The sequence below is a fragment of the Haliotis cracherodii genome, unplaced genomic scaffold (assembly GCF_022045235.1).
Source record: "Haliotis cracherodii isolate W230 unplaced genomic scaffold, xgHalCrac1.p SCAF_7, whole genome shotgun sequence".
In the NCBI taxonomy this organism is placed as follows: domain Eukaryota; kingdom Metazoa; phylum Mollusca; class Gastropoda; order Lepetellida; family Haliotidae; genus Haliotis; species Haliotis cracherodii.
In genome coordinates, this window is record NW_027266330.1 from 54,396,258 (window position 1) to 54,407,508 (window position 11,251).

The 11,251-nt window shown below is 38.3% G+C and overlaps 1 protein-coding gene across 1 annotated transcript in view; it reads left to right on the forward strand.

The window, feature by feature from the left end:
• The window catches only part of LOC139447664 (uncharacterized protein C5orf34 homolog), a 30,625-nt gene extending 23,491 nt beyond the window's left edge, over positions 1 to 7,134 (forward strand). The window contains exons 10-13 of the mRNA XM_071229092.1: positions 2,749 to 2,885; positions 4,934 to 5,035; positions 5,462 to 5,502; positions 6,237 to 7,134. Of these exons, the coding sequence (XP_071085193.1) occupies positions 2,749 to 2,885; positions 4,934 to 5,035; positions 5,462 to 5,502; positions 6,237 to 6,769 (813 nt within the window). The 3' untranslated portion in view covers positions 6,770 to 7,134. The remainder of the gene's footprint in view (positions 1 to 2,748; positions 2,886 to 4,933; positions 5,036 to 5,461; positions 5,503 to 6,236) is intronic.
• Positions 7,135 to 11,251: the final 4,117 nt, after the last annotated feature.

The following is an 11,251-nucleotide window of genomic DNA, read 5'->3' on the forward strand; positions in this document are numbered from 1 at the left end:
ACTGCTGGGGTCATGACAAGCGTTCTACTCACTTAGGTCATCACTGATCCAGACAGACGCCACCCACGCAACACGGTGTCTTTGTTCTTTGCGACTGCGTCAAAGACCGACACAAGCTTTGTATTGTTTTAGCGGAAGTACTCTTCACAGTGCTAATAAGCGGTGCTATTTGGTGTGTGATTGGATTAATGTTACAAGGTTGGATTAAGGTGAGGATTCTCCTGACAAAAGACAATTTCTTTTTTTATAAATCCACTCATGCTTGAGAGGAGGGGGGTAAAATCGACATATCTCTCCACCAGAAACTGATCCAAATACCGCTAAATCCATCACACTAGCATACATTCACGAAAAATGGCCAAATGACCCATTTACACAGATGGGTCCTTTGACCTTGGCTCAAAACGCACAGGATTCGGCATCCATATCAACAAACCCCAAAAAGAAACACAATCACACAGAGAAACACAAAAAAGCGCCCAAATCTAATACAACAGATAATTAAAAGCGCCAACAATCTACATTAACTAGGTAAAGACATAGAAATAGTTTGGATCCCTGCCCATGTTGGAGTATTTGGCAACGAACACGCAGACAAAGCAGCCAAGTCAGCACTTAAATTAGAAGAAAGCATCAACCTACCAATATCATAAAACGAAATTAAGAATCACAAAGAAGAAAATCTACCAAAAGTGGCAAAATATCTATCAGAAATCTGATTGCAAACTAAAACACCTGCTACAAAAGCCACACAAAAAAACAAAAATCCATCATAAAAACCAAAATTGACAAAGCTACAAACAGGCCACACTAAGTTAAACTCCCACCTACACCAAATTAAAAAACACCAAACCGGTAAATGCCCCCACTGCAACTTAAAAGAAACGCCCGAACCCAAATACTATGCAACTGTGTGCGAAATACGCTCTCAGTCGGAAAGCGCACATAAAATCTCCAATGTAAGTAAGTAAGTAAGCGTAATACTATATTGCACACATTTACAGCAACACAGAACAAACTCCAATCCACACTAAATTGCAACAATCAAAGGACACTAGCAACGGTACTAAACCCCCTAAATGAGTTACAAACTTTTACAGCAATAGGCATATATCAAATCAAAACAGGCCTACTTGGCCGCATTTAAAAATAAAAGTACAACAAACATGCTGCCAATAAACCTTAAAATTCTAAACCTATGATAAAACACAAACTCCTTTTAGTCCCCCCACCCCCCTCCACCTTTTGCATGGCATATTTCAAAATTCTAAATTTGTGTGCGAAATACTTATATGTCGGAAAGCGCGCGTTAAATTCCTAATTTAAGTAAGTAAAAGGAGGGGGGTGTCGCATTCATATTGAGTCGCATTTTTGGCATGGGGCCAGCGGTCGCATTCTTTTGGAGACGCATTTTTTTCACAATTACAGTACCCTGTGTGGGTTTTTTTGAGTTTGCACAATCAAAAATCACATTCCAACTGTCACTTTCATGATCTGATGAGCGATGCTCTGATTGGTCAGATGAAAGGTCGTTCTGACATGACCCGCAGAGGGATATCTTTGTTTAGCGGTAGCGAGAACAAAGTTCTGACTTTAATGTGATTGTTCCCTGGCATGGTGTTGTATATATACCAATATTACTATGTGCATCCCATACAAGATAATCCTTTTGGCCAACTTGTTGAGAGCCATACCTTGCACAAGAAACACAAGAAATATTACCTGGTTGGTTGGTTGGTTTGTTGTTATAACGCCACATTCAGACATATTTCGGGCTATGTGACAGCGGTCTGTAAATAATCGAGTCTGGGCCAGACTATCCAGTGATTAATATCATGAGCATCGACCCACGCAATTGGGATTGATGACATGCCTCAACCAAGTGAATATTACATGGTATATGTCGAATGAGTGAGTGAGTAATAGAAGGACACGTGATCTAGCTTATATATCTGATATTAGAAGGACACGTGATCTAGCTTGTATATCTGATGTTAGAAGGACACATGATCTAGCTCGTTTATCTGATGTTAGGACACATGATCTAGCTCGTAAATCTGATGTTAAAAGGACACATGATCTAGCTTGTATATCTGATGTTAGAAGGACACATGCTCTAGCTTGTATATCTGATGTTAGAAGGACACATGCTCTAGCTTGTATATCTGATGTGAGAAGGACACATGATCTAGCATGTATATCTGATGTTAGAAGGACACATGATCTAGCTTGTATATCTGATGTTAGAAGGACACATGATCTAGCTTGTATATCTGATGTTAAAAGGACACATGATCTAGCTTGTATATCTGATGTTAAAAGGACACATGATCTAGCTTGTATATCTGATGTTAGAAGGACGCATGATCTAGCTTGTATGTCTGATGTTAGAAGGACACATGATCTAGCTTGTATATCTGTGTTAGAACACATGACCTAGCTTGTATATCTGATGTTAGAAGGACACATGATCTAGCTTGTATATCTGATGTTAAAAGGACACATGATCTAGCTTGTATATCTGATGTTAGAAGGACGCATGATCTAGCTTGTATGTCTGATGTTAGAAGGACACATGATCTAGCTTGTATATCTGTGTTAGAACACATGACCTAGCTTGTATATCTGATGTTAGAAGGACACATGATCTAGCTTGTATATCTGATGTTAAAAGAACACATGATCTAGCTTGTATATCTGATGTTAAAAGAACACATGATCTAGCTTGTTTTTCTGATCATATTCCAGTGTGTTAACTCCTCTCTCCCAAACGTTGCAACTGTCACCGCTCTTGACAACGAAGTTGACAGCAACACCTGCCGCCTCCTGCTGCCTTCTGGGAAATACATCCTGGTCAACAAGTTGAAACCTGGGACGTACCACAAGTGAGTCGTGTATCCTATATCAAAGATTAAATACTACGTGCTTGTCTGATCAACAATGTGCTTGTCTTATCTACAACATGCTTGTCTTATCTACAACATGCTTGTCTGATCTACAACATGCTTGTCTGATCAACATGATTGTCTGATCTACATGCTTGTCTGGTCTACAACATGCTTGTCTGGTCAGTGATGTTGAAAGGATAATTCCAGCTACGTAGTTTCAAAAACATCTCACACAATTCTGTTTTATTTTAAAAAATGTCCGAAATATTGAAAATGTCAGTTTTGCCAATTTTTCAACCATATAAACATTTGGGATTGAGAATTTACCACAAATCCACTAATATCGGCAAGGGTCACTTTTGTGACACAGGCCATTACAATAAACACATGGTTGCCCAGAGACTTACTGTGTTTTAAAAAAAAAGCACATTCTAATCCCTGTACATTTATCATTAAAAACAGAGAATAGCGCTCAACACAAGACAAACCAGTTGCGATTATAGTTTTATAGCAAATTTTAAATCCGCGAAGAAAAAAGCCACCCATAGTTCAATTCTTTCAAAGTTAAAGTCTTGTTGCCCTTTCAACCTAATGCTGGGAAACAATCCAAAACAATTCAAGTGAGCTACAGAGCCTATGTTGTTGTCTCCAGTGCAACCGGATGTTTAGTTGGGGACCAAATACTTCACCTCGGTTGATGGTGCTGGTATATGTGCAAGGGTGAGATTCTTCCATGGATCCACGAATTTCCACAAATTTTAGTGACCACAAATTTGTTAAACGCCTCCAAAATATGGACCATGCTCTATTGAAAAGAAGATTCAGCTGAAAAGGTAATATCCGTTCTCATCCTTGTATGTGTGATGCTGCAGGGTTAGAAATTGGCACTTGTCCTGTAGTCCGTGCCAAACTGACCAATAGTTAAGCTATCACAGCGTTAGAAATTGGCACTAGTCCTGTAGTCCGTGCCAAACTGACCAATAGTTAAGCTATCACAGCATTAGAAATTGGCACTAAAGTACTCACGGAAATGAAAAAAAAGTTTTTTTTACCTCAGATCTTAAATAAATGCAGTTAATATACAAAATATGTAAATATTGAAACAACTTAATTAGTACTAACTGGGCCGTGTTACAAATACAGTGTATCAAATGTTTTTATGCCTTTTTACACGTAAAAGTGTGTAAAAATGTGAATAAAACAGACTATTGTGAAACAGGGCATAACCAGGTGTAAGTAGATCAAGGTGACCTATGACACCTTGACGACAGGTGAGAAGAGGTGCATAATGCCTATAGTCTATTTCTGCTATGTCAATTTGGACTTAGTTTTATTCTTGAATGTTGAAAGTGACGACAAATTACCTCCTGTAAATTACATTTTGTATTGTTCACTGAGATCAAACTAGCAAATCCAGACTAGTACTTTTCAAGCTGTTTTGTTATTTCGTATTTACAGCTACATAACACTTTGTGTCGATTTTTAAAGTGATTTTTTGCATTTCCGTGAGTACTTTAGTCCTGTAGTCCTTGCCAAACTGACCAATAATGAAGCTATCACAAGGACTAGAAGAAATTTGCCATTTTTTATGGTTTTGCTATATGTTGTCATTATAAGGACTAGTGGACTAAAATAGTTACCGTATTACATTAAATAAGTGCCCCTCTCTAATAAGTGCCCACAGTGATATTTGCTGATATAACGGTATTGGCTAGTGAACAATCCCAATGAGCACCTCTTCGATTGATCAATGTACACAAGACTTATTTATTAGTGTATAATACGCACTCGTGTGTTAAATAACCCTTAATTATGGGCAATTAAATCCTGGAAAAATATATCTGTCGTGTATAATACGCACAGTTTTCTTTTGTATCATTTCAGGTATATAAACCTAGAAATTTACGATCTTACACACTGTTTTTTTTTCCACCAAAATTATATTCTAATTAGAGCCCCTTAATTATTACTAATTTTGAGAGCGCCCCTTGCGCTTTTTATGTTAAATACGGTAGTTTTTATCACTGGGCTGTCATCTGTTGCAGATACGTGAGTCAGGCCACGGAGTGGGCGTCGTGGGTAAACGCTTCCCCTCTCGACAGGAAGCAGTTCTACGAGAGACTGGGACAGACTGTAAACGCCCAAGGGTAAGTCAGGGACACCATAGACCAAACACACACACCCAATGAAACAAAAGGCTTTATTTTAATTTACATCTGGATTTGATTAAAACAAGCTTCCGTAAAGTTTAGGACACCTGATAAAGGTCCAGGCTAGGTCTTCAGCAATCCATACTTGTCGTAAGAGGCGACGAACAAGATCGGGTGGTCAGACTTGGTTGATGAATGTCATCGTATCCCATTAGCATGGATCGATGCTCATGATGTCAATCACTGGATTGTCTGGTCCAGACTTGATTGTTTACAAACCGCCTTCATATAGCTGGAATGTTGCTGAGTGCAGCGTTAACAACAAACAAACAAACAAACAAACAAACAAACATTCTGCCCCTTCTCATGCTATTATCCACAACAATATGAGGAAGCTAACATTTTGTTTCTCATGTTTTTCAGGTCAGCAGCCCTGGAGCTTCAGAAAATAAACTGTTTCAATTGTATCCTTTCAAACCTAGGGTCCAGGTTAAATGTGGGGGCATGGGTGGCCCATTTGTCTAAGGCGCTGTGATTCCCTGTGCAGAGTTGCGTCCCTTGGGCACACCAGAAACCTATGATTATGGGTTCAAATCCCGGTTCGCCCCGATTATGTTTCTAGGTTTGTCTGCACCATACCCGTGCTCGTTGGTTTCACTGAAGTGGTAAACGTCTAAGACCTGCATCACTTTCCTCCCACATTAAGCTGACACGCCGTGATATAACTGGAATGATGTTAAAAGCGGCATTAAACCACTCAGGTTAAATGTCTTTAACTTTGGTTATTTTATATATGACATTATAAGATAAAGAGATTTTTATCCTCATGTATTTCTGTATCGTAAATGTTACTTTTTTTTAATAACAGAAAAAGAGTTTGATGAAAGTGCAACCTTTACTTATGCCGACCCCTTTCTGCAGAATCTTTTTTTTTTTCTGGTCCTCAAAGTTTGGCTTATCTATGGTCATATTAGGTATATTTTGCCATAGGCTTGCACAAAACAATTTATATTCCAAATATATGATATTTACAATACTAAAACGCACTTGGCTTAATAATTTCTTTTTCCACCAATAATATAATTATGACACATGGATCGGGAAATATAAGACTGTGTTTTGGTGATAAGAAGATTTAGTGTTTTACTTAAGGTTTTTTCTTTTTACTCATTGGTGAACTTCCTTCACATGACATCAGACATCGTGGAGAACACTGTCCTTCGAGCAGCTTCCGCAAGCAAGGTGGATCCAGTATCCATGGCAACAGGAAACAGTGGTACAACCGACATCATGGGAAGTAACCATGGTTACAGCAGCCTGGGATCTGTGCCACAATATCAAGGACTGAAATCTGCACCAAACAGTATTCAACAATCTGTGACATCCAATCAATTCTATCCAATTATTGATAGTTCCACACCTGCTCAGCCAATGACAGACAAGTTAACATCAAATTCATGGCAATCAACAATATATCCACAGCCAATCAGAAACAATCTTTCGCTTCATTCCTCTCACCCTGGGTCAGGGTCTTTTGTACAGAGCTCTAGACCATCATCCAATCATATTCCAGCTAACATGATGTATCCAGGCAACCAGCTGCAGCCAATGGGATCAAGTGATAAGCGAACGATGGAAATGTTGGATGGATTTAGTTCAGTGAGACATGCTCTCCTGCAAACGAACAAACTCATACAAGATATTGATGACATACTGGACAAGAAAAGTTGATGTGACACGTAATGGTTGAGACAGTATTAGTTATGGCTGACAAGAGAGGTACATATTGGGGCCTCTGTTTAATTATTTTATGTAAACAGATTGTTTTCAAGGACCATGGGGATGGTAGTCGAACTAAAGATAAAAGCAAACATTCCCAAACATATTTTTGTTAAAATTATCCCATTTAAGTATTGTTTCAGAAAATCATTTTAAAATTAAATACCAAATGTTATGGAAAGTTTTATATGTCAAACGGATTAATTTTCTTCCCTATGTGCCTTCTTGAAAGATTTTTTTCAACATCCTTTGGAGATATAAAAAAAAAAATATTAAAAAAATAAATTTTCTTCTTTTTTTTTCAGAATTTAATTAAAAAATTTGAGGGGTGGTTATAGATCCATAACCCAAGTAATTATAAAAAAACACACCTTAAAGGATACTGAAGTGTGATGAAAGCCATACAATATCTGGATGTTGGCTTTGCTTTAAAAAACATGAGTGCTGTGATGTTTTTCTGTTTAATTAAAAGCTAAAACTTGCACCCCTATCTGCTTTTGTTTATACCTTTTCATGTGAGATGTAACTTGTGGACCCGTGAAGATTCCGGAGTAGAATCGGTCTTCAGCAACCCATACTTGCTGTAAAAGGCGACTATGCTTGTCGTAAAAGGCGACTATGCTTGTCGTAAAAGGCGACTAACGGGATCGGGTGGTCAGGCTCGCTGACTTGGTTGATGCAGGTCATCGATCCCAATTGCGTTGATCGATGCTCATGATATCAATCACTGGATCATCTGGTCCAGACTCGATTATTTTACAGACCGCTGTCATATAGCTGGAATATTGATGAGTGCGGCGTTAAACAACAAACAAACAAACAAACAATTGAAGTTCTTTCACTAGACAACACAAAGGCAGCATTCACACATATTAGATCTAAAATTATGATGTACAATGTTATGGCAGCTTTTCTAAAAAAGCAGTAATAAGTAGTTTCTTACCGGTATTCAAATAAACAAAGTTACATTTCCCATTCGGTAAAAAACTCATTCAAACCATTTTTACTAAAATGAATAGACTTGTACAAATCATAGTAGGTCATTTTTTATCTTACATTTATACAAGAAATATTTTAACATGGAAATATTGAGTGGCAATACCCAGACTTTGATAGAAGGTACAAAATATCATCACCTTGTACAGCCTAAACATATATTGAGATAAACACTCGCGACCCATTCCAGGGATATATCTAGGCCTGATTGTAGCCGAAATTTCACCCTAAGTCTGCAGTAAATGTCAGTAAAAACTCCCAAATTGGAATAAAACATTCCCAATTGATGCTGTTATAGTTATAATTATAGGTAAAATGGATAGAATTATCATTAAACCGCCCGCATGATATCAAAAATGAGCGGGCTGCTGTTGCTTTACAACTGGCCATTATCACGCCCGTTGTTAGGTGACGTCATAGGATAGGGATAGGTGACGTCACGTTGAAAAGTGACATCATCTGGTTTGTTCTATGACATTTCCACATTTGTAAAAGTGGGTCAGTGACATTCGTGTTGATTGCAGTAAATTTTTCAAAACCGATATTGTTTCTATTTATGTAATAACAAATTCCATCCATTTTAGCTGTTATAACAGTAACACTATTTTCAGGGCATTATCATTTGCAGAAACCCACGGTCTTTTCAACTGCCCTCCTTTGTCGGGCATTTAATGGAAGACCTCGGGCTTCTGCATATTGTCATAGCGACTGATTTACGACACCTATTGTCTGAAGAACATTTAATTACAAAGGCTCATTACCCTGGTGCCATGACATCTATATGCCTTGAAACACTTGATTGTAGGCTAAGGGTTAGGCTGGGTGCTCCGGGGCACCTAGACGACAACCACAACCACTATGCGCTGACCTGACACATAGTGTCTTTTGTATGTATATATCTATATGTATAAAGTAAAACTGTATATACCGCAAGCCGTCGTCTCCAATTTGTCACTTCCTACTGAGGAACATTATGTCGGCCCCTTGCATATACGAGTATGCAAATTATTCATTAATCAACGTCAGACCACACGCATTGTGAATATATTAAATATAAGCAACAAAACCCTTCTCATAATCACATTAAATATCTGATAAAAAAAAGTCCATAGTACAACTCCATGATCATGTGTTTATGAATCACTATCACATCTATAATATGTCATTTATATATGACTAATGTCATGGCTTTGCCAGATGACTTGTATTTTAGTCATAACATGACTAATATAGAGGACAACGCTTTAATGCTCAGTTTAACATTATTGCACTGAATGCATTTAACATACCTTTCAATTGAATTGAATTTTTACAAAATACCAATTTGAACAAAAAATGTTAATCTTGAAATTAACGCAACCATGAATTAACAAGCTTTTTGCATTTTGTATTTTCAGGGACAAGAATTAGGGGAGGGTAATTATTTTCTGTGCATTAGTGCATCAAAAAGCTATGAATGTAAGATTTATTTCAAATAAATTCAAATAACGGGGTATGAAAAAGACAGTTCAGCTTGCATCACAATGGGATTCCATTCTTGTACATGAGTGAGTGAGTGAGTATGGTTTTACGCTACTTTTAGCAATATTCCAGGAGACTTAACAGGATTGTGTAGGCAGGCTTGCTGACTTGGTTGATGCATGTCATCGTATCCCAATTGCGTGGATCAATGCTCATGATGTCGATCACTGGATTGTCTGGTCCAGACTCGATTTTTCACAGACCGCCGTCATATAGCTGGAATATTGCTGAGTGCGGCGTCAAACAACAAACAAACATACAAGATATGATGATATTGTGGACCGGGGTTCAATTCCCCTCGTGGGTACAAAGAGTGAAGCTCTTTTCAGTCCCATGTCAGTCCCATGTGTGAGTTTTCCAATGTAAGTAAACCTATCCGTGTGGCTCTATTGTCAACTGCCCCTGACAGATCACGGTTTAGACAAGGTCCAATGTAAGTAAACCTATCCGTGTGGCTCTATTGTCAACCCCTCACGGATCACGGTTCAGACAAGGTCCAATGTAAGTAAACCTATCCGTGTGGCTCTATTGTCAACTGCCCCTGACGGATCACGGTTCAGACAAGGTCCAATGTAAGTAAACCTATCCGTGTGGCTCTATTGTCAACTGCCCCTGACGGATCACGGTTCAGACAAGGTCCAATGTAAGTAAACCTATCCGTGTGGCTCTATTGTCAACCCCTCACGGATCACGGTTCAGACAAGGTCCCCAGCAACGTATGCTGGTTGTGGGAGGTGGCCAGATGGATCAGATGGTCAGGTTCCATGACTGGGTTGACTGCGTGTCATCGTGAGTAGATGCTCATGATATCACCCACTGGTCCGTCTGGTCACGAATCACGTACGCCAATGAGTTTTCTTTGAGATGTACAACATGTTTCCATATATTTTCTCAGAGATGATATCTAATTACATCACATTTCTATACCACATCTCCGCAATGGATCAGACTGCAAAAAAAAATGAAAAAAACTCACTTCATGTTAATGTGCACATTCACAGGACTTGTTGAAAGACAGAATAGACAGATATTTCCATCATTGAAGGATGAAATATACACGTTTATAACAAATTCGTTGAGCACTTTTTGAATGAGAATATACACATACATATCTCAAAGACATAATGACAAAAAATAACACCACATTAAAAATCTTTTAACATGTTTCAGTGATATCCTTGGGGAGTCTGTGGCATGTTATCACATCACAATGATACAAAAAACTGTGGACAATACAACATCAGTGAGTGAGTGAGTGAGAGTGAGTGAGTGAGTATTGTTTTACGCCGCTTTTAGCAATATCACAGCGGGGGACACCAGAAATGGGCTTCACACATTGTACCCATGTCGGGAATCGAACCCGGGTCTTCGGCGTGACGAGCTAACGCTTTAACCACTAGGCTACCCGACCGCCCCCCAACATCAGTGACATCGTTCAGCACAATAATCCAACACAAGCCCCTCCAATTCTATTATTAACCAATCAGGAAAGAGTAATTCATTAGTGGGCCTGGCTTAATTTATTTTTTGGTTCAGCACAAAAAATGGCATGGTTATCCATTCCAAAGCCATTGAATAATTTGCTGTTTATTTATTTCAACATGTTTAATAAAATGCCCAATTAAAAATAAACGTTACATACAGTCCGGCAGACAAGGCTTTGGCTAATTCACAGTCTTTGATTCAAATCATTCAAAACTTTTTGTCTGTAAAGTTAAATTTAATGATTTACTTTAAACTAACAGTTGATGATTACCCTACACAGAGACCAGAGCTCCAGATAAGCTGCGTATCTGCGTAAAGTACGCATCAGAAATACGCAGTAAAATAAAATCCAAGCATACCAAATACGCCATGAACATTACAGATACTCTACAAAAATAAAACTTGTGCGTATCATCAAAATATTGTGAAGTA